Consider the following 23,817-nt stretch of genomic DNA (forward strand, 5'->3'; position numbering starts at 1 on the left):
CGTCTTCCTAGCATTTTTATGCCAAGTGTGTTGATGGTCTACTATACAATTAAAAGTAAAATGAAGTTACGAATGAGAAAATAAATACAAAGACTTTTACATTCTCTCTTCATTAATTCACCTCACGCGGTTGTGACTGTTGCCCTTAAGCCCCATCCATACCAAGTTTGAATGCTATTCATGTGCACGCTACAGAATGAATGTTTTCAGTTTTCTCTACAACTTTGCAGTGGCTCCAAAACAGTTCATAAATAGGCCTCCAATGTTCTTCAAAAAATGTTCTCCATATGTATCTAATTCTTCATCTCGGTAACAATAAGTGAAAAGATCAATAAATACAGCTTTAATTAACAGCGCTGCTGTGGTGCTCAGAAGTAGACTATAGGCCCTTTGATTCTGTTGGCCTTCTCATAAAGAATTTTGTTTTTCCCAGAGGGTCAAAATTAATTAATGTCCTTACAATTTATTTAGCAGCCCATTGCCTCAGAGATGCCTAAACAAGTTCAGTGACCCATATTCGTATAGCAAGGATGATATAAACAGGCTACTTTGAAGATAGAATTCTGTAAAAATATACTGTCTCAAGTAGTGATTAACAAGAAAGATTATAAAGACATCTGTCCGAATTATTACTTTTATCAGTACACAAGATGACTAGTATACAAGGCTGAATAAAGAATCAATTGAAAAAAAAAACTTTTCAAATAGCCTTTAATGAACTTACACAAGCCATGAAAGTATGAAAAGAGGGCCAGGGAGGTAGCTCAAAGGACAAGTGTGCATGCAATGCATGCAGGGAGCCCAGACTCAATCCCTGGCATGGACTTATAAGAGGGCTTTTGTCACTGCGTCAGAAAAAAAATGGATAAAGACATACAATCATCTTGCATATTGCTTTATTCTTTAAACTGTGTCCTTGGAAGAGCTCTACAATGCGACTGTGCAGTACCCACCTCTGATGGGAGGGCACATCCATGCATTCTGTAGAGTTAACAAGTCACGCTGATATCCAGACAGGTCCTCGAGTTCTCAGTGGGAGATCATTTGAATGTTCCCTACTCCTTTGCAGGAATTAGTTGGAAATGACTAAACATTCGGGGCTGACAATACTGAGAGGTGAGCAGCTATTGTCAGAGACCAGAGAAACTGCACAATGTGCAGGACACAGGACAGTCCCCACAATTATCAACTCCTGCGAGTACACAAAACACCACTCGTGTGGAGACCTCTGCCCAGCAGAGCTTAGAGCAATGGCACTGGCTGGCCTCACGGCTGGGACCTTCTTGACCAGGTTTACTTTTCCCCATGGCTGGCTCTCTGCTGCCCCATCTCTTGCGCCTTTCGCTTTTTGAAAGGCTTTTTTCAACACGATCTGTTTTTCTCTGCATTAAAGCACTGCAGTTTCCGCTCAGACTTCCAAACCACACATCCAACCATTGCCCTTCGCAATTATACTTAACTCTATTACATTTTTTCCACTGAACTATGAACACAGTGTATCACTGGCTTTTACTTGATTATCATTCTCTGCTGGAATGTTGACTCCACTATGATCTTTGGCTTGTGGTTACTAATGTGTCCTCATGACCTAGAGTATATGTGGTGTTCAATATACAAGTAAAAGAAAAAAGAAATAGACAAAGAATTCATAGCAATAGTACAATGGGTGGGGCCTTTGCTTTGCAAGTAGCAGACCTGGGTTTGGTCTTCGCACCCTATACGGCTGGTAAGCCTTTCCTGGAGTCATTCCTGAGTACTGAGCCAGGAGTAAGCCCTGAGCACTACTGGGTATGCCCCCAAACAACAACATAAAAGAAACATATACGTTATTAGATGTAGGACATGCATTCTGTTCCATCACCATTTACTAATACAAATAAAGCTAAAGAAAATATCCTTAAAACCTATATTTTTAGCTAGCGTGTTTTGCAAAATGGGAATTTTTCATAATTACATGTTAGTATCCTTCTTTCTCCACTCTCTCTCTCAGACATTATAGGCATATCTTGAAAATACTTTTCTATTTAATATAGAGATTTTATTTGCATTTTTGATAGTTTGAGAACTTGAGTGTCACTATACTTGTTGACTTGGTCATCTTATACTTGATTTTGTAAATCCTCTGGTTTTCCAAATTGCCTTTTCAAGTTTATGTGTAAGAGTTACCAGTATGAAACCGAAGAGATAGTACAGTGGGTAGGGCACTTGCCTTGTATGTGCTGATCCGGTTCAACCCCCAGCAGCACATCCGTCACCCTGAGCCCCACTAGGAGTGATCCCTGAGAGCAGAGCCAGGAATAAACCCTGAGCACAGCTGGGTATGGGGGAAAAGCAAACGAATAATAAAAAAAAGTTATCCGCACGTATATCACACTTGCTATCTGCAAGAAGAAAAAAAAATTGTAAGCTATTAGCGGCTTGTTGCTTTTGTTTATGGAAGTTTTAGGCCCTAGCTATAATTTTACATAATTAAATATGCATCTATTTTTGTTTGTAGCTTCTGGTCCTTTGGACCTTAGAAACTCTCTCTAAATTGTACAAAATTATAATGTTTACTTGTAAAAGTTTTTATTTGTTATACTCCAGTTTTCAATTAAAGTATATATTTGTATGAAATATACAGAAGAAAACTTAGAGTATAATTTCTTTTCATGTACATAACCAGATATCCAATTACCATATTTATTTGATAACTCACTAAGGTTTACACTAACCTTAGTTTTATACTAAATCCTCTTAACTATTAATTTCAGTATTTTTATTCTATATTCTGTTTCATTGACTTAGCTTTTATAAATTAGTATATTTACAAGGATATAAATATATCTTTGTAGGTCCAAAGGAATAAGATTATTAATTTGAAGTTGAACTAGGAAAAATTTTAAGACAAGAATGAATAAATATGCTGTAATTGAATATTATGGTATGTGCATTATTCCAGGAATACAATAAATTTGTTCTTCTCTTTTCATTCTGGTAAAGTATCCCAGTCAATTTTATATACTTTTTCTACCAAAATAAAAGTATTTTAAGGGGCTGTAGATAGCACAGTAGGGAGATTACTGATTTTGCAATCAGTGACCCCATTCAATCCCCAGAATCCCACAGAGTCCTTTGAACCCTGTCAGAAATAAGCCCTGAGTACCACTGGGTAGGTCTTCCACCTCCATCCCATTTTTATTTATTTCCTTGGAACATTACTCTTTTTATTCAGTGCCTGTACTGAATGTTAAATACCACAACACTTAGGATTCTCTGGAGAACATGGATGTGTATAAATGTAGAAAGACATTTTCAAGGAAATGCTTATGGAAACTGGGAAATCCAATGAACCCTGGGCCACAAGGTTGAAGATCCAGGATTGTGAATGGAATTCACAGGTGGATCTGCTGGGGAATTACCCTTTGCCTTTTGCTTCAATTCCATCTTCCAGCTGATTGGATGAGGCCCACCAACATTATGGAGAGCATTTTGCCCAAAATTCACAAATTTCATGTTGACTTCATCTATAAAATGAACTCCCCGAACTGGAGCCATTGCTCAATTATCTGAGCACATGCTTTACATGCAGGAATCCCAAATCTGATTCTGGCACCACAGGGTTCCCTGTGCACTGCCAGGAGTAACCCCTAAAGCACCAAGCTCTCTGAAAACTGGTAGGAATGGCAAAACAAAACAAAACTTTCTCCGTGGTGGAGGAACCTCTAGACATATCACAGGATATTATCCTCAATCCTCAAGTGATAAAATGTTCATCCTTAGAATGATCATTTTAAAAGTTACTTCAGGAGGGCTGGAAGGCTAGCACAGCAGACATGGCACTTGCCTTGTGGGCAGCCAACTAAAATTTGATGCTCACACTATAGACCCTGTGAGCCCAATCAAGAATGATTGCTGTATGCAGAGCCAGGCTAAGCCCTGAGCACTGCTGGGTGTATCTCCCCCCTTCACCCCATTTTTATTTATTTCCATGTAACATACCCTTTTTATGTGTGCCTATACTGAATGTTAAATACCACAACACTTAGGACTCTCTGGAGAACCAGAACTAATGGGATGTGTATAAATATAGTAAGACATTTTCAAGGAAATGTTCATGGAAACTGGGAAATCCAAGCTCTGAACTCTAGGCCACAAGGCTAAAGATCCAGGATTGCGAATGAAATTCGCAGTGCCCAAACAACAGCAAAAGTTACTTTGGAGGAAAGGTTCCAACAACCCATATGCATAGAGAGCATATCTTCTGATGTGATGATGTCGGCATGGAGAATGCACTAAGATGATAGAAGAATTATTAAATATTTACTGCCTCTTCAGCTAGAGAGGTTCTTTCCTGACATGAGAATGTATGGTTGCTGTTAGTCTTCTTGATTGGGTGCCACTCTCTTCTCAGTTGTATGTTTGGTTCTCACGTAGATAGATGGGGAAGAGGGAAAGAAGAATGGGAGGAGAGAGGATAATGTGAAAAGATCCCACCAACTCTGCAGAAGCTACAACCCTCCTGGGTTCCTATACCAAGTAGGAAATGGAACTGAGCTTTCGAGGGCAGGCTTGTTTATCTTCTCACCTGCCTCTAAAGATTCATAATCTGTCATTCCTACTCTGCCATATGTTTCATAGAAAACTAGGAAATGGGTATTATAGCTAATGTGTAGATTTGAAAAAGGAATCCTGGGGAGATACAGTGACTTTCTCAAAGTTACACAATTTGTGGCAGGTGTTCCAACTTCAAGTGCTCACACTTATCTGAGAGGTTCAGATTGCAAATACATAAAATACTGGTTAAACTGAATATAGTCAAAACAAGGGGCAAAACTTTTTTTTTCAATATCCAGAAAAGTCAGATTCTTCAAAAAGACTTCAGGGTAAAATATATATAAGGTTACAATTTTAGTTTTAATCTGACTCTATTAACAGGAAACACATGAAAGATGAACATTAATTTGAAATTACAGGATAAGAATTAAAACTCTTAAAAATTTTGTTAGTTTCCAGTACTTCCATACTTATTCCTTTGACATTTCCGACACCTTAGGGAATAAAACTTCCTAGAGTGAAATCAGTGGCCAGTGTAGAGAACTTTCCCCCACTGTGTATCTCCTTGCCTCCTCAGTGCATTCGTCTGCACGCCCTTCTCTCACCAGGTCCCAACTGGAAACTTTCAAGACACTTGTAGACAAAATAAAATCTCTGATTAAATAAAACCTTTTAAAATAAGAGTCATAGAATTATAAAGAGTATATCAGTTTGATTCTACTCAATAATTAAAGAATTGAAATAGAAATTAACTCTTCCTATAAAATCCACTGAATTTGGCCCAGCCATACAGACTTAAAAAAGTTACTCTGACATTCACTCAAATAATTAAAGCATATTTCTAATCAAGTGGATTATAAGACATGAATATCCCTACTGGATTTACCTGGGGTATGATCAGAGACTGGAGTCAATGTTTCTGTAGGAATCCTGTTGCCAATATTCCAGTCCAAATCATCCTGTGTGTCTTGAATAAGATGGCAGGCCACGGTCCAATTCTCAGAAGTTGTTTCAAAACTGCAGCTCCCTGCTGTGCTTGTATATTGGCCTAGGGAAACAAAAAATATTAATGGGATACTCTAGAATGTCTATAGGCCATGCTATTTATTACACTCTATTGATGTATATTTAAATATTTTATTCATATATAATTTCTGCATACAATTTAAAACAAGGATATCTGTAATCACTGTAACATTTTTTATCAGAGAATCTAGAAGCTGGGTAAGAATTTCTCATTTAATAATAGTTGGAAATGATCGCTCTGGACAAGAACTGAGTGATGAAAGTAGATAAAGAATTATACATGATAACATTTCAGTAGCTGTATTGTAAACCATAATGCCCAGAAGGAAAGAGAGAGCGCAAGAGAGAAAGAAGAAAAGTGTGTGACTTAAAGACAGACTGGAATGTGGGGGTTGGAGGGAGGGAAACTGGGGACACTGGTGGTGGAAATGCATACTGGTGAAGGGACAGGTATTGGAACATTATATGACTGAAATCCAATCATAAACAACCTTGTAACTGTGTATCTCATGGTGACTCAATTCAAAAATAAATAAAAATTTAAGATAAGAGAATATTGTCATTTATTCATAAACCAGCTATCTGAATTGACAAAAATTATTTACAAAACATAGAGAAAGCTGTCCACATATGAACACTGAACACAGCATTATGACAATATAGATAATTGGTTGGATAAATGCAGTTTCAACTCATTCAATGTTGATTTAGTTTCTATGTTCACTCTGGTATTTGAACGGTGTGGACCATTAGTGTGGCAAACACATTTTCTAAAGAAAATGAGTTTGGGGGAGAAGTAGTTAACTGTTTAAGACACAGACCCTCTTGGCATACTACAACAAGCGTCTACACATAACATTTCAGAGCAAGTTACTAAATAATGGGAGAAGGTCCCTTTCAAAGGTTGCGATTGATAGCAATTAAAATGGAGTCCTTCACAATGAGAATAAATGACTGATACTAATTACATGTCTACTGTCTGTGAAGAGGGGGCCGGTCTAACATAGTCATATCAGCTCTTTCATTTCTCTAAGCACTATTTTGAGCACTCGCTGTAAAAATATCTATATTGGATGAATAAATTATTAGTACTTAGTCAGTATGAAATAACTGAGATTGCTATTGACTTTTTCTTCTCTTTTCAGAAAGCTGACAATTGCATTATTTCTAGCATTCCTTCTCCAGATTGCTTTTTAACATAATATTTTCTGAACATTAAAAATACAAGCATAAAAAAAGCAACATCAGAAGAAAAACAAACTGTTAAAATGAATACTCAAACATACAGTAAACACAGCTGTAGTACTTTCATAGTTTTTTTCTGGATTCCTGAGGGTATTTCCAGAAAACACCAGCATTTCCTTTTTCAAGGAAATGGGTGCATCTTAATTCTTGTTATTTTCTGGATTCTTGAGACTATTTCCAAAAAAAAAAAAAAATCTACATTTCCTTTCTCCAGGTATCTTAATTCTTAACTCTAGAATCATTTAAAAAAAATTGAATCTTTTTTACTTTCTTTTTTTTTTTTTTGGTTACATCCAGAGATGCACAGGGGTTAACTCCTGGCACTGCTCGGGGGACTATGTGGCACGCTGGGAATAACCTGGGTCGGCTGCGTGCAAGGCAAATGTCCTACCCGTTGTGCTATGGCTCCAGCCCCTAAATCTTTTTCTAATAATGTAAAAGTACTGCTATTTGTTCAGCCATTGATTAAGCTGATAGAATCATTTTTAATTCTTGCATAACCTTCTTTCAAAGTGGTTGATAATCTATTGATTTTATCTGCCTATTTATCGGCTCTGTAAATTCTTTTCTAATGCTTGTGCCAAATTTATATGTGTTGAGGGCTGTTTCTCTCCCTCCTTTATGAATGTTTGCACTAACAGATGGGGGCTCATTGGCCAGCCCTTCTTTCCCTCTCTAGTTTGGAAAACACTGCCATTTTCGCCAGGTATTCACCTGCTTTCTCCAAATTACATATTTCAAGATGGAATAGACCTTCTGCATCTCCAGAGGTGACCTATGCCTTTTCTAAGTGCTGTGATATTTTCTCTTCCTCATTTTGATAACTGCAGACATAGTCTTAAGATGCAAGTGTAGACAATAAGACTTACTGGAGAGTGGGGCAGGAGAGATAGTAAGGCTTTACTAATGCCTTGCACACAGTTAACCAAAGTTAGATCTCTGGCAATCCATGTGGTCCCCTGAACCTTCACCAGGAATGAACTCCCCGAACAGAGCCAGGAATAAGCCCCAAGCTCAGGTAGTTGTGGCTCCCCCTCCAAATAAACAAAAATAGAGTTACTGAAGAAAAGATGCCTTGGAGGGGGAAAATTACTTTGCTCTTCAGAAGAAGAAAAGTGTTTTGTTCCTTTTCAGAATACTGTGGGAAGGTGTGATGTTTGGGAAGGAAGACATTATATGGGAACTGATTTTATATCAGTCAGTTACGTGAAGATGCGCAGAACATAAAGAAGGAAAGTGATTACATAGTTACATACTTTGGAAGACAATTGGCAATCTGTTGAATTAACCAACTCCGGAGCTACCTTGCTTTTGGATGTATTGCTATATAAGACAGTATCTGTTGCTTAATAATTCTATCAGAGAAAATACCTGAGCATTCTATTGAAAACCCAAATAGTACTAACTCAAGCAAAGAGAAATTAATTTACCTCTATTAACAGGAATTTGTCACTTGAAGGTATTTTGATTCATACATGCATTTTTTTAAATAATGTAGGAGTATTGCTATTTATTCAGCCATTGATTAAGCTGATTGAATTGGGCATGAACTCCAGATTACTTTTTTTCATTCTATTCTGAATGTTAACTTTATTTTATTGTTTTATTATTATTCTCCCCCACCTTTTTTTTATTCACCATGAGATATAGCTACAAAGCTTTCATGTTTGAGCTTCAGTCATACAATCATCAAACACCCATCTCTTCACCAGTGCACACTTTCGACCACCAAAATTCCCTGTATTCCCCACTCCCCCACCCTGTTCCAACCCTTCCCCTGCTTGTGTAGCAAACAATTCCCCCCCCCCACTCTCTCTCTACTTTGGTTACATTTGATATTTCGACACCAGTCTCACCACCACTCAAACCTGCAGTGGTTTTTAAGAATTTTTTTTGTATTGCTTGCTATGGATAGAATATAATGTCCAGGAAATTCTGTGTCATTCTTTTCTGGGAGCTTTAGTTTATAGTCTCTGAGCTTTGGTCATTGATGAGATTACAGGGCGCCAGGGGCAGTCTAATATGCAGTTTTAAAGTCTAGTTTCCCCCCACCCCGCTTTTTATCTTAGTTCTCTCATCTTCATGTTCATTCATGGTCACTAGGCTTAACTCCTGAGACCACATATGGTCCTCTGAAAACTACCAGTCATGCTCTTTGAGAACCACCAGGTATGACTCCCCAAATTAAAAAATAATTCATTTTAAATGAATAAAAATAAAAAAGAATGGTTTCATTTATTATGACTCATACATTTTTAAATAAGGAGAAGAGATACAAAATAAAACTTTATTCTCAACCCACAATAAAAACAGTCATGGGGCTAGAGAGATAGCACAGCGGGTAGAGCATTTGTTTTGCACACGGCCGACCTGAGTTTGATTCCCATCATCCCACATGGTCCCCTGAGCACGACCAGGGGTAATTCCTGAGTGCAAAGCCAGGAGTAACCCCTGTGCATCTCTGGGTGTGACACAAAAATAAAAAAAGTAAATAAAAACAGTCATGAGAAGTGGCCTGCCTGAATTTGTTTCAAAATGCGTATAAGTAACATGTAAGTGAGCCATTCCACAGCACTGACAAATTTCAAGAAACTATAAAAATAAGGAAGCAAAATGATTAAAACCATTAATCTAAAAAACTGACTGAAAAAATATGTTCTTCATCTAACATCATTTTATTTTTGAAGGATGCCATAACTATTGTTATATTCATAATACAAATAAAGAAATGAGTCTCAAGGTTAAATAATTGCCAAACAAGCAAGAATGAATGTAAAAATGAAGGGTACAGTTCAATAAACCAAGGGTCAATGATTTTCTTTATATTTCTCCAAAATTAATTTTAATAACATGCGCCATTATCCAAGATAGATGGATAGTTATTAGCCATTAACTATTAGTTACATATCTGTAGTCATTTCCAATGTATCCCCAAACTTGCAACATAAATTAGTGCTGAGTCAATGTGCAGGATAAGTCAGCCTTGTGTGAGACGTGTGCGAGGTACTCCTTTGGGATGTAAAAAAAATATATCTGGAGATTTTGAGAAAAGTGACTCTTTTGTCAACAAATTGTTGTCATTTTAACAAATTCAAATACTTCCTGCAGCTGCTCGCCAAAGTTGTGGGCAGCACTGACAGGCTTATTGAACAGTTTCTGAAAATTCTACCTGACTCCATACACTGTCACATCAAAACCTCAAAAATCCATAGGGAAAAAAATACCAAAGCAATCTGAAAAGAAAAATAAATGGAGCAGCAGAAAAAGGAGGTGAGGGCATTGAAAATCAAAAACTAAATACTTGATAATTTTGATACACTTGATTTTACTTTTTTGTTTCCGACTATACCCAAAGTTGGTTTAGGGCTTGCTCCTGCTCTGGGCTCAGGACTCACACCTGGAAGTGCTTGGGGGACCAAATACAGTTCTGGGAATCAAACTTAGGTTGCCTGCATGTAAGACAAGCACTACTCTCTGTTTTATCCCTACAGATTTCACTTTAGAAACCTAAATTTACACTGAATACATACACACCTATTCTTCCATAAATGTGTAATAAAATGTGCAACAATTTTACTACTGATAATATTTGTTATATTAAAAAGTAACAAGAAATATTTTATTAATATTTTAAAGCAAATGGTATATTTTTCCATTCTTCATATAAGTTTCCAAAATAAAAGTGAAGTTTTGAAGACCAAGATAAAGTATTTTCTATTTTTACCCATCCAATAATGCAGAAAGTTATTCCCAGTCATCTAGAAATGGAAACATGTGGAAAGTATGATTTTATATAAATATCAAGTGTTTATATATCCTATGGTAAAAGGGAGATAATTTATGATTCTTAATAACCACCTGTGTGTATTCTCAGTTGTCATTTGATTATAGTATGTCATATTCTCATGTCTCATATTAATTTCCCTTTAGACTATTTATAAATTTGGTTAAGGTTTTGATATTGCAATGGGGATTTTTAAATATTATGCTTATATATTTGGGGGAAATTAAAATTTCACAAAATTATTCAAAGCATTTTTTTATTATAAAAATTCAGTTTTCAGGGCTGGAGCAATAGCAATAGCAATAGCACAGCGGGTACGGCATTTGCCTTGCAGCCGACCCAAGCTTGATTCCCAGCATCCCATATGGTCCCCTGAGCACCCCCAAGGGAATTTCTGAGTGCAGAGACAGGAGTAACCCCTGTGCATCGCCAGGTGTGACCCAAAAATCAAAAAAATAATAAAAAAATTTAAAAAATTCAGTTTTGGTGTACTTAAAATAAGTTAAAAATATACTAAACTACTGTCATCCCATTGCTCATCAATTTGTTCAAGCAGGCACCAGTAACGTCTCTCATTGAGAGACTTATTGTTACTGTTTTTGGCATATCCAATACGCCACGGGTAGCTTGCCAGGCTCTGCCTCAAGGGCTCGATACTCTCGGTAGCTTGGAGGAATCAAACTCGGGTCGGCCGGGAGAAAGTCGAATGCCCAACTGCTGTGCTATCGGTCCAGCCCATACTAAAATATTGCCCGCAACTTATTAATCTATCATAAATTTTATTGGAGAATATGTGCATTTTCAAATTATATTAAAATTATCACACATTTATAATCATTTTAAAAGTTAAGATTTATAATAGTGTTATATTAAAAATCTAGTTTCAAATTATACCAATAACTCAATTTCTTCTGCATTTATTTTAAATTAAATATGGATAAAAATTAAGAATATATTAAGTGAAATAAACCAATAGCAAAGTTACAGATACTATCATATCCAGAAAAATAAAGTAGCAGTAAGGTAAAAATTAAAATTTAAATAAGATGGGGAGATTCAGGGTATGTTTCTTACTGGATGTGAGACTTTCCCAGTGAAAAATGGAGAGTCTGGTCTTGTTTCTCTTGCATCTGAGCTGAGTTTGTTTTTATTTGCATAACCTTTAGAAAGATCCACTAGTGACAGACATTCTGTCACCTCAGAGACTAAATGTAAAGTTCTTGCTGTTTTTCCTGAGGCTCTTGGAATGCTCACACCCTGAATGCTCACCAGAGTCAAAACCAATTCCATGCAAGAGTCTGACTTCTCTTCCAGCCAAGTTCTGGCAAAACCAAGTCTCAGGGATTATCCTGGGGTTTGAGATACCAGGTGGAGCAGAGAGATAGCAGGAGTATCAATGTACAGAAAACACCTGGAAAACATCTTGGAAATGAGCCTGAAGCAAAAGCAGCTTGAATGACGTGCATCAGACTAAACACACCTAGAAGATTCATTCAGGCCACTAGGTTGGAGGTAGTGATATAACAAACTCCAACAGATAGCCTTTATGGTATAAGATTCCATGTTAATGTCTGTGGAGAGCCTCCACGGGACCGTGCTTTGCAACAACAGTTGCACTGTGCTTGTAAATTGCACCTTTCTTGGTAAACAACACCTGTGTGCTTCGAAAACCATTCCTAATAAGGAACAGGATGTCTTGCCACGCCCATAAGCTGTAACTAACCTATCAGATGCAGACACGTGGGCGAAAACAAGCAGCGAGAGGTATATAAGGAGGGAAGCTGCCTAGCTAGGGCCCCCTGGTTCCTTTTCCTTAGTTCGTCCTTAGTCCATGCTTCGTTCGTCCTTTTTCCTGTTTGCATGAGAAGGTTTCTTAATAAATAGCTGTAAGAGAACCTCCGGGTTGCGTGTTCTCTTACAAATGTCCATTAAATATTTGGACCATGGGGGCTGGCAAGGAGTTTTCTGGGAAGTGATCAAACCAAAATGTAGACTAAAGGAGTTACTCAAGTTATGAGAATCCAGCCTAAGGTTGTGCGAAGTCTTGAAGGCCAGAAATTGCACCAGCATAGGGCCAGCATAGGCTGGGCTTCCCCCAGCCCCCAACACCCACCTACCTACCCACACACAACCCAACAGGGAGGCTTTGGCAGGGGCAAAAGTGGTGATGAGAAAATGAAAGATCACTAAGAGCTTCAAGCTCTTCCTCTCAACAACATGCTATCCACAGACTTATAGAAAGCCCCAGGTGGGGTCAGTTTGGGAAAAAAGAAAAAAAAAATGACTTTGCTAAGGCCGGCAGTGCACATGCCCTTTCTGGGGTCACCCGCACTCAAATGGGATGTTCTTTCCTTGTTGGAATGGCCTGTCTCTCTTGGATGCCTTATACACTCTTCCTCTTTCTCTCTTGTCCTCTCCTGCCACATATTTCTCCCAGTAAAACTATTTTCCTGAGTGTATAATGCCGCCAACAGGTTAACCTGTACCTGCGGGGCGAATGCATCAGCAGTCTGATGGTTCCTTCAGGCTTCCTGACACCCCAAAATTGCTGCTGTGCCTTTGGCCAGACCCCAACCACTTGGGACCAAGATTACCAAGAAATTAAACGGACAAAAGTTAGGTATGTGGGGGGCACCACGCCCACAAGCCACCTCCAGCTCAGCTATACAAGCTCAATTATTGGCCTTATTTCAGAAACCCATAAATAAAGCTCGAAAGAGACCAAAAGTCACAGTTAATCTCAGACCACTGCATGGCTGAACGGACTGGGGTAAGTTGGAGGCGAGCAGGTTAGCCTGTGTCTGCCCAAGCAGAGCCCCCAGCAGCCACTTCCTTCCACAATTGAAAATCGCTGCCATACCCCTGGTCTGACTCCACTGTCTCAGGATGACCTCACCAAGATATAATCTGCTGAAAATTAAGGTATGCGGGATTTGTGACTGAAATCTCCAGGTTTTCATGGACTTGGGGTGGGCTACCTCACCCAACTTCCCAATACACATGGAATCACTGGAAGTTACCTCCACGAACCAACTTCAGCGCCATCCTGTGAACTCTATTACTGGCTTTCTTCAGAAACTGATAAATAAATCTCTAAAGAGATCAAAAGCCAGAGACACAGCAGCAAGTCTTGGAAGACACCACAGAGCCAGAGATTTCTCCAGGCCCCATACCAAGTTATTTTACCAGGGCACCCCAATGGAGGAGGTGCAGTCTCCCCGCCTACTCCAGATGGAATCCCAGTGACCAAGAGTTTCCACAAGCAAGGTTCAGGTATGCCAGTTCCAAGATTAAATCTCCAGACCGCATGTGGCAGAGGTGCTGGGCTGTCCCTCCCTGGATCCCCGCCAGCTCATTGGCCAGGCTGTCACCCCCACAATGTGCCTCCAGGCACCATCTTAGCACACCAACAACCCTGGTCCAGAGACGCCCAATTTGAATCCCAAAATGGATTAGTGCCCTACAGAAATGTCTCTGGAACCCAGCCACTTACAATCTGGGATTCCAGAAGGGTGTGGCCGCAGCACCCAAGATCATCAAAATGAGCAATGGACAATAAATGATCTAGCATCTGCCTCTGGCAGTCAGGCTTGAATGGAGGTTGGAAAATTAGAGCAAATCATAATACCCAAAAGCAGAGAGAGAGTACTGGGGAAATTGCCTGCCATGAAGGCAGGGTGAGGGTTGGGATGGGTAGGGGGGGGGATATATTTGGGATACTGGTAGTAGAAACTGTGCACTGGTTATGAAAGCTTTATAACTGTATCTCATGGTGTTTCAATAAAAAAAGGAAATAAAAGGAATGTGGAGTAGAGTTCATGCCCAATTCAATCAGCTTAATCAATGGCTCAATAAATAGCAGTACTTTTCTTTCACTGCAAAAAGGAACCCCTCGGGACTGGAGCAATAGTACAGCAGCTCAGACATTTTCCTTCATGTGGCTGACCCAGGTTCAATCCCCGGCATCCAATACAGTCCCCCAGCACCGCCAGGAGTACTTCCTGATTGCAGGCAAAGGAGTAACCCTGAACATTGCTGGGTGTGACCCAAAGGCAAAAAACAGAAAAATAAACAAACAAAAAAGCAACCCTTCATTCCAGTCAAAAATCATAGCTCCCCCAAAACTCAGGTGACAGGGACCATCCTGTGCCATGATAATCAAGTGGAACTCAAGAGCAGCTTCTTAATGGATTCCCAGTGAGGCTGTGGGATGATGATGTCCACATTGCAAGGCTCCTGGCAGACTTTGTCTGAACAGTCAGGTGCTTCTCCAAGGAGAGAGAAGTGGGTTGAACAGGAGGGTGGGAAGGCATGCTCTCTCTCTCTCTCTCTCTCTCTCTCTCTCTCTCTCTCTCTCTCTCTCTCTCTCATATATGCATGCACCCTCTTTCTCTCTTTGCTGCTACCTCCCTCACTCCCTACTTCTCCCACTTACCTCAAGTTTAAAAACATGCTTATTACAAACTGAGCTTTATACTTAACTTTAAAATTCATTTGAACTAACACTGGGATTTAAACACCATCAGTCTCATTGAATCCTCTTTTGTGTACATGCAATGAAACTGATAAAATTAATCAGTAACTAGTATCTATCCAAAGTTCTTGGTTTTAGCCTCACTCATAAATGTAGCCATCTTTTGGGTGAGGAATGGAAAATCAGTGAAAAAAAAGAGAGGAAATGTAGATGATTAGATTTGTTTCTGGCCACTTTAATTCTGACACTCACCTTCCCCTGAAAGCTTCTATACAATGGTACTATGAGAAAAATTTTAACATGACCAATCATCAGTACCAAGGTGTCACTCTACTAATAAAGTGACCTGGCTACAACACAGCAGACCCACTTACCACAGTGAGCTTCATCAGACCCATCAGAGCAGTCAGACTTAAAGTCACACACCAGGTGGGATGCAATACACTTCCTGTCTTGGCACAAGAAATCTGTAGTTTCTGGGCAAATCTCAGCAGTCTCTCCCACTGTGGGGAAAAAAAATAACAATAAAAATAAACAGGTTCATCTTTAACATGTTTTTTAATTAAAAAAATGTATTTAACAAATAAAATTTGATGTAATAATAATAATATGTTTTTAACATGTTTTAAAACATTTATAAATTACAAAATTTGACATTTTCACCAAATCTAAATAGACCTCAGAATCATTGGATCCCAAATAAGGAATTTAATAAGTTATGTATTTTACAAGTACCCAAATTCGAGCCAGCTCTCCTCTCCTAATCCCCCAGCCTTCCTTCCACCTCCCCCCCCCCACCACACACACACCTTGCCCAGCAATACAGGTGGCTCATTGGGAATGTATTTGTTTGAGTTGAGAGCTCATAGTTTTCTAATACAGAAACACAAACTCCCCATTAATTATTAAAGATCTTTGGGGATGGGGTGGGGAATAGCTCAAAAGGCTGAAGTACACATTTTCCATGTTAGAACTTTGGATTCAAACCTAATGTTTATTGTGTGGGCTGCTGAGTATTCTGGGAATGGCCACCCAGCGTGGAGTCTAAACCAGCCCCCAAGCATCATCAGGCTGGCTAGTAATTTTCTTTTAGGTCCACAAGTATTGTCCCCTTCATCTATATCGGCCAATTCTGTGTGCCTGGTGCTCTGTGCAATTTTCTCTCTCCCATTGTCTTGCCTTTCTCTTTGTCATCCAAGCCCTGGATTGAATAACCTCAGTCTCAACCCCTATGAATCTCTTTCCTCATATCAGATGTTTATCACATCATAGTAGGACTGTTTGCAAAATGAGTCTAACATAGCACCCAAAACACAGTCTTTACTTTATGAATTTTTGAATAGTATGTATGTGTGTGTGTGTGTGTGTGTGTGTGTGTGTGTGTGTGTGTGTGTTCTGCTAGGATTGGAATGAAGGAGATTGGATGATGAGTTATATGCCCATCCTATCTTTAAGCATTATTTTTACTATTATGAAGTCTAATTATATTACTTCCCAATTTCAATGCAATAAGAGTTAAAAGTCTATAATTGGAATTAGTTATAAAAAATATACTGTAGGATAACATAGCCTCAGGTAGTTTAGGTTTATTGGGTTACCCCTGTTACAGTGCTCCTATTCCTCTTTGTTTATTTGTAGCTTCTTTCTTAGTGTTCTGTTGACTTGTAAATAATGTTTTTCTCTTCTCCTTGAGTCCTTTGCATAGTTTATTCAGAGCAAGTCCTTTTCGTATGGACACAGGAAGACTTAACAAATGTTATGCTTTTGTAACCTGGGAGTCATTTGAATCTACATGATATTTTCCTCCAGGGCATCTGTTCTCTTTACCTAAGCCTCAGCTGCGCTTACTTCCTAGCATCCCCAAAGCAGGGTCCCGACGAGGGACGAGACGGACCCAGGGCAAGCGGTGAGTTGTGTGCTACCCTGGCATCGAGATGGGCCTGGCCAAAGTGCCTAATGCTTAACTATAAGTTAAGAGCTTGATCATGGACAAATGTTGTCATGATCCAAACAATGATAACTAGATTCGGACCCTGCTAGGGTGAGGAATGATTAATCTGGCCTGAGTGCTGTGGTCTGAGCCTGTGGCAAGATGTTGCCAGGAGAGCTGCCTTGCAAACCTCAATGTATCTCTTGCTATGTCCATGCAAAAATAACTAGTATTAAGATGTTAATGAGTGTTTGCAATGCGGAGAGGAGAAAAAAACATTAAGAGGTATTTTGCCTACTGGTAGGGCTTTGAAAGGCCCCTAGGTTGTGTTCCCTTTAAACCTGACAGCCCTTAGGAAGGGCTTTATTATGTTGATTTTGCTACCTGGCTGGGTGTAACCTTGGGGCAAGGGTGAGAGAGGAAAAAAGGAGGAGAGAGATGGAAAGAGGCTGCAGTTGATCCAGAGAGAGGATGGAGCTGGGAGTGCGGGAGATGAGAAAGATGGAAGATTGAATAAACGGTAACTAATCAGCAACCAGCTTGGTCCTCGTTCTTCCTTCGCCTGTCCTTGACCACCGGCCATCCAGATCCAGTCCACACACTGCGGTTCCAGGGCACCGAACGCGGGCCGTGAGACTGAGCTGCCCCGAGAGCCCGCGAGTGCACGCACCTCCTCGGCGAGCCTTAGTTTTTTACAATATACTAACAATCTAAAATCTCAATCATTTTTCAAATGTGGGGAGTGTTGTTCTACATCCAGCATACTCGGGGTTTACTCCTGACTCTGGCTTAGGGACCACTCCTGGAAGCTCGGGGATCAGTACCTTAACACAGTATTATCTCTCCAGCCCTCTAAATACAGTCATTTCTTTGTAATATCGATTAATATAGGCTCAGAACTGGTGTGGCTGAATTGTAAGTAGGTGACTCAGAGCAAACATAATTTCCACAAAGGAAAACAGTGAAATTGTGTAGACTACATGATGGCACTTTCTAGTCTTGAAATTATTTCCATAATAAAATAGCTAAGCCCAACTTAATTTCCAGAAATAATTTACCAATAAAATAGTTTAAATATTAATAATGAGGAGAGGTGTTTAAGACAACAGCAAATATTTCAACTACAGACATATGAAGCATTAAAGGTCATGTTTACTGAGTGGTTCAGAATCTCTGCCATAAGATTTTAATTAACTCAAGTGAGAATTTACAGTTAACTCAGAAGAGTATGTGGACCTAATTTAGTATACAAGCCCATACATTGGAGATTTAAAAAATATTTTTATGCCATCAACTGTGAAGTCATAATTATTTCATAGGAGGAGAATTTGCTTGATAATCTAAATAGCTGATTCTTTACTTTTCTTTATTTTTATATTTTTTATTGAGGCAACATTGTTTTACATGATTTTATGGTTGCCTATTTTTAATCATAATTATTTTTATTATAGTTGAAATAACACAATTATATGAGTGTTGAAGTTTATGTTTTAGACAATGAAGTTACTGCATCTCCACCATCACCCAAGTGCAGCTCCACCACTTGTCCTTACATAACTTCCAGTTCTTTGCTTCCTTCCCCATGTATCACCACCTTATACTTAAACCTCAGTTCTATAGTCAGAGAACAAATTTTTGTTAACATTAGATGCCACCTCTGCCCTTGTTCCTTTATACCCACATATGAGTAAGATCATCCAGCAGTTGTCACCCTCTGTGACTTCTTTTACTTAATATTTTACACTCTAGTTCCATCTAAATTATAGAAAAAGGCAAGAGGTCATCTTTTCTTAGCTAGATAGAACTTAATCGAAATTTTCTTTATCTCTGCTTTTCACTATGACTACATCTCCAAATAAGGCTATTTCATTAGTAATATGAAATGGCAGACATAAAGATAAATTGGGTCAATATTTTGACTTTTAGTGAACTGAAAGATAACTAGAATTTCTGTGCCCTATGAGTTTCACCAAGAAAAAAATAGAATAATTCTAATGAAAGTATATTCTAAGACAAAAATTTAAAAAACTGGTATTACCACACATTATGATAAATAGAAAAGTTAGATTTTTAATAAATAATATTCTAATTAGCACCTAATCCTAATCTTGACAGTTGAAGACCTCTGGAACCCAGCCACAGCCATGCTTAAGGCCAATCTCCACACATTCGGATGAGCCTAACGCATGAAGGAACAGGCAGAGGAACCCAGGTATGCGGGACCTGATGCTGAGATCTTCAAGCCTGCTCAGATAGGAACCGGGCCTTCTCCACCCAGAATCCCCATTTTCCAGTAGCTTGGCAGCCACACCCACAAACTGCCCCCAGCACCGTTTAATCCCACCAACAGCCAACATCCAGAGATTAAAAAACCAAGTTCCCGGAAAGCAGCCATGCAACATCTAATAGCCTTTTTCTTTCTCTTGGAGAATCTGACAAGCTACCAAGAGTCTATTGCCCACACGGGAGAGGCTTGCATGCTCCCCATGGCGTATTCATATCCCAAAGACAGTAAAAGATATATACATACCTCTCGGAGAGCCTGGCAAGCTACTGAGAGTATCCCGCCTGCACGGCAGAGCCTGGCAAACTACCCGAGGCATATACGATATGCCTAAAACAGTAACGATAGGTCTCACTCCCCTGACCCTGAAAGAGCCTCCAATCATTGGGAAAGACGAGTAAGGAGAGGCTGCTAAAATCTCAGGGCTGGGTGTAATAGAGACGTTACTGGTGCACACTTTAGTAAATCAACAAGCAACGGGAAGACAGTGATACAGTGATTCTATTTATACTTAACCATATTAAACTTCTTCATTTGTTCAAAATAATGAAATAATGTATTAATGTGTTAACAAATAACTCATCTATTGCACAGTTGATGACATTAGAATGCAAATATTTGTGGTCACAATAAACATTGAAGATAATCAGGATCTCAATAAGTCGCATTAAAAAATCTATTTTAGCTAAAAGTATTTAAAAAGAGATAAAAAGAGTGTCCTAAGGACCTTAAAGTAAATAAGGAACATTCACTCTATTGACAAATCTTAAAAAGAAGCTACTGAAAAATAATGTAATCATGAGGAATGAATATTTATTCCAATAAAAACAAAAGTTATATAAATACACTGTGGAGCTACTTAGATTCCTTATGGATTTGAACAAAATGAAGAAAATTGTGACCAATCTAAGATACAAACTGAGTTTGTTTTGAAGGGAACTTCTTAGTAGAGCAGCCCTTGACTTGATGTATTTGTATTAAAATAGCTTTTCTTATAAGGTAGATAATACAGAACTCTACAGGATCATACCATAAATTATATTTATGGGGAAATGCTCATTTTATCACCTTTAATGATGACATTCAATGTGTCCTGAGATTTCAGACAGCGCATGTCACGGGGGCGCATTCTGTAACACCTTATTTCACTGCAGAATAAGCTGATCAGGGGAGCCTGGAAGCCACTCATCAAGCACGTTCCCTACCTCTGAAGACCACGTTACTGATTCAGTTATGAAACTTCTTCCACTCCTAATCCCTGAGATGATTCCTCTAATTCTCTAGAGTTGGATGCTTTGCCATCTGGGTAGCACTGGTCAAGCGTACTGAATTTCTATTGGGATTCTTCTGAGATTTTTTTCCCCCTCAAAATCAGGATCACGGGTCTTGTGGTGGAAGACCACAGAAGAAGGAAGACCACTTTTCCTTCTCCCTTTCCTGTTGACTTTGTTCTACAGCATGTTTTCGTGTCCACCTAGTTTTCCTGCCGTAAAGGGCCTCTTTTTTCATCCTTGTCTATGCTTTTGGCAGGAAGTCACAACGCACAAAGCAGACTAGAGGGGTGATAATGCTTCTCTTCTTGATGGCAGAAAATCTACACAGATTATTTGAAAAATCATAGGCGTGGGAGCGTTGGATCCTCTCAGCCATTTAGTTAATAATTTATTGATCTCAACAAAACTCAGTAAATATCAAGGTTACTAATTAACTTAATAATTTGAGTCAATGCAATACTACTTTGTTTTCTTTTGTTGGTGGTGATGGTGGGTTGGGAGCCACATCTGGTGGTGCTCAGGGCTTACTCCTGGCTCTGAGATCAGAACCCACTTCTATGGGACCATGTGAGGTGTGCGGGATAGTATAGTTCCTGTACTATCTTTCCAGCCCCTATTCATTTGATACACAAATTGTTCTGTTTTTGCTTCCTGTATCCTTTTGGCAGTCTTTATAAAGACTTTTTCTCACACTATCTTACTTCTTAGTACTTCGCTATTTCTAAACTATGAGAACTTTAAGAGTCAAGTGATTTTCTGTTGAAAACTGAACAGTGTGATCTCCTCAGAGTTCCTTTTCCCTATGGCTATCTGAAACCCTAATAAAGCTCTGCATTTACTCCTTCTGTTCTCCTTGTCTATGAATCTCTGTTCCGTGCAGTAGTTTTTTCTTTCTCTTTACCTTATTGCGCTGTATTCTGATAAATAAGTTCACCTTTATTTTATAGTTGACTCTTAAGTTGTATCTCAAATCTTTTTAGAGATACAGATTAAAGTTTCTAATGATATTAAAAATTCTCATTTTATTCATTTCCGGAAATGAAAATTTTCATATAGTATCCTGCCCATTATTTCACTTTTTAACACCAAGGGACTAAGTGTGTATCTCTGTGGTAGAGATACACATGCCTTGCATGTGTGAGGCCCTGTGTAGTTGATTACCAGCACTATCTTCTTTCTCAATCCTTCCACCCACACAAAAAAATGTTGACAATAGCCTATGGTCCCAAGAACATATTCTTTCTACATTCAGCATTGTCCTTGAAGTTTCAACAATTATAGTAATTTAATATAAGTTATTTTAATTTATCACTAACACTTAGATTACTATCCTATATATACCTGACTGGTGCCCCCTTGAATAAACTGGGATGACAGTGATACAGTGATATATACCTGATATGTACACATTTTGAGTTTAGGTTTTATGCTGGTAGCTCCTATTTTGTTTTTCTTTAATTTTTCTAGGCTCCTGTACAGACAAATGTCTTTGAGGATTTCCAGGGTATCAGGCTTTTTAACACAAAGTTTCATGATTACCTCCTTTCTACTAGAAAGAATGAAAACTTTCAGGTCAAAATAACCTATTATATGTGCAAGTCCCAAATCCCTTAGGTCAATGAGAAATTAGCATTCACCTATCATTCTTTCTTAAGATTCTCAGACTATTTATGATCCCTTCTGATGATTCGCTCTCTTCTTTAAATTTCAGTTTAGAATATAAATAATATTTTAAAACATGTATGTCTGTAGAGATCAATTTAGAATATTTGTCCTAGAAACATAAATTGAGAAGACACAAAATGAATACTGCAAGAAATCTATCAATGAATGTGCAAACTTGTGATGAACTCAAACAGTAATGCTAAGTTCTAAAATTTAAGATAATTATAAAATGTTGTCAAAGGACAATAGCAGGGAAGGAAGAGAATGGGGCAAGGACACACATGTATATTTCTAAAAGGCACATCTAAAAATTCCTTAATGTTATAGTACACCATCACTCCAGTAAGAAAAATATGTAGCCCTATTTTATACTTCTATATTAATAAAAATTTCACATATTTACTTGATTATCTTTTAATGTGTTAGCTAGTCCTATAACTAACTGTGCAGAGATGTCAGACCAGACCATTAAAACTATGCATTTTACTCTGGACAAAAACTGAGTGTTGAAAGTAGGTAAAGGGGTATACATGATAACCTTTCAGTAACTGTATTGCAAACCATATGCCCAAAACTAATGAGACAGAGAGAGGAGAGAGACAGAGAGACAGACATACAGACAGACAGAGAGAGAGAAACAGAGAGAAAGTCCCTTCCATAGTTGTGTGTGTGTGTGTGGGGGGGGGAGGTGAGGTTGAGGGAAACTGGGACCATTGGTAGTAAGGAATGTACACTGGTTAAGCGACAGATCTTGTAGTAGTATATGACTGAGACCCAATCACGCCAATCATGAACAGTCTTGTAACTGTATATCTCACTTTGTCACTCGTCACTTGACATCCCATTGATCTTTGATTTGCTCGAGCGGGCGCCAGTAATGTCTCCATTCATCACTGTCATGTGCTAGTGCAGCCCAATGGTACCTGCTCGCTCCAGGAACACGAAGAACCTCAAACATTTGTTTAGGGTCTGGACAAAGAAATCTGACTGTCTCGTAGGTAGGTGGCCAGGGATTCTTTTGACGTCCCGTGGAATCCAGTCGGTAACAGCTCGAGCCCAAGCGCTCATCTCTAAATTGCATTACGTGTCCAACCCATCTGATTTTCGATGCCTTGGCAAACGAGACAGTGTCCCTGATTCTTGATTGTTGATGGAGGTCGGAACTCCGGATTCCTTCTCTCACTGGAATGAAATGTGATACTTCAAGCAAAGCTCTTTCAATTCCTATTTGGGATACCCGAATAGCATTCTCATCCTATTTTTGTAGGGCCCAGGTCTCTGAGGCATATGTTAGTACAGGAAGAACAGTGGAGTCCAAAAAATGTGCCCAGAGTTGGAGGTTCTTCATCCTCTTAACAACTTTTTCGATGCTCTTGAAGGCATTCCATGCCATTCTCTTCCTCCTGCGCAGCTCTGGTGCCAAGTAGTTTGTCATGTTGAGTTCTCGACCTAGGTACATATAACTGCTGCATTCAGAGATTTTCATTCCGTTGAGAGCAAATGGAACGTCAGGAACTAGTCCATTTCTCATGAACACTGTCTTCATGAGATTCAGCTGCCGTCCGACCTTTCCACACTCATAGTCAAAGTCGGCCAGCA

General features: G+C 38.9%; 1 protein-coding gene across 1 annotated transcript in view; it reads right to left on the reverse strand.

The window, feature by feature from the left end:
• The window catches only part of MALRD1 (MAM and LDL receptor class A domain containing 1), a 590,643-nt gene that overhangs the window by 191,213 nt on the left and 375,613 nt on the right, over positions 1 to 23,817 (reverse strand). The window contains exons 30-31 of the mRNA XM_012931979.2: positions 15,440 to 15,568; positions 5,423 to 5,584 (exon numbers count right to left, since the gene is read on the reverse strand). Coding sequence (XP_012787433.2) covers positions 5,423 to 5,584; positions 15,440 to 15,568 — 291 coding nt within the window. The remainder of the gene's footprint in view (positions 1 to 5,422; positions 5,585 to 15,439; positions 15,569 to 23,817) is intronic.

The sequence above is a fragment of the Sorex araneus genome, chromosome 9 (assembly GCF_027595985.1).
Source record: "Sorex araneus isolate mSorAra2 chromosome 9, mSorAra2.pri, whole genome shotgun sequence".
Classification (NCBI taxonomy): Eukaryota; Metazoa; Chordata; class Mammalia; order Eulipotyphla; family Soricidae; genus Sorex; species Sorex araneus.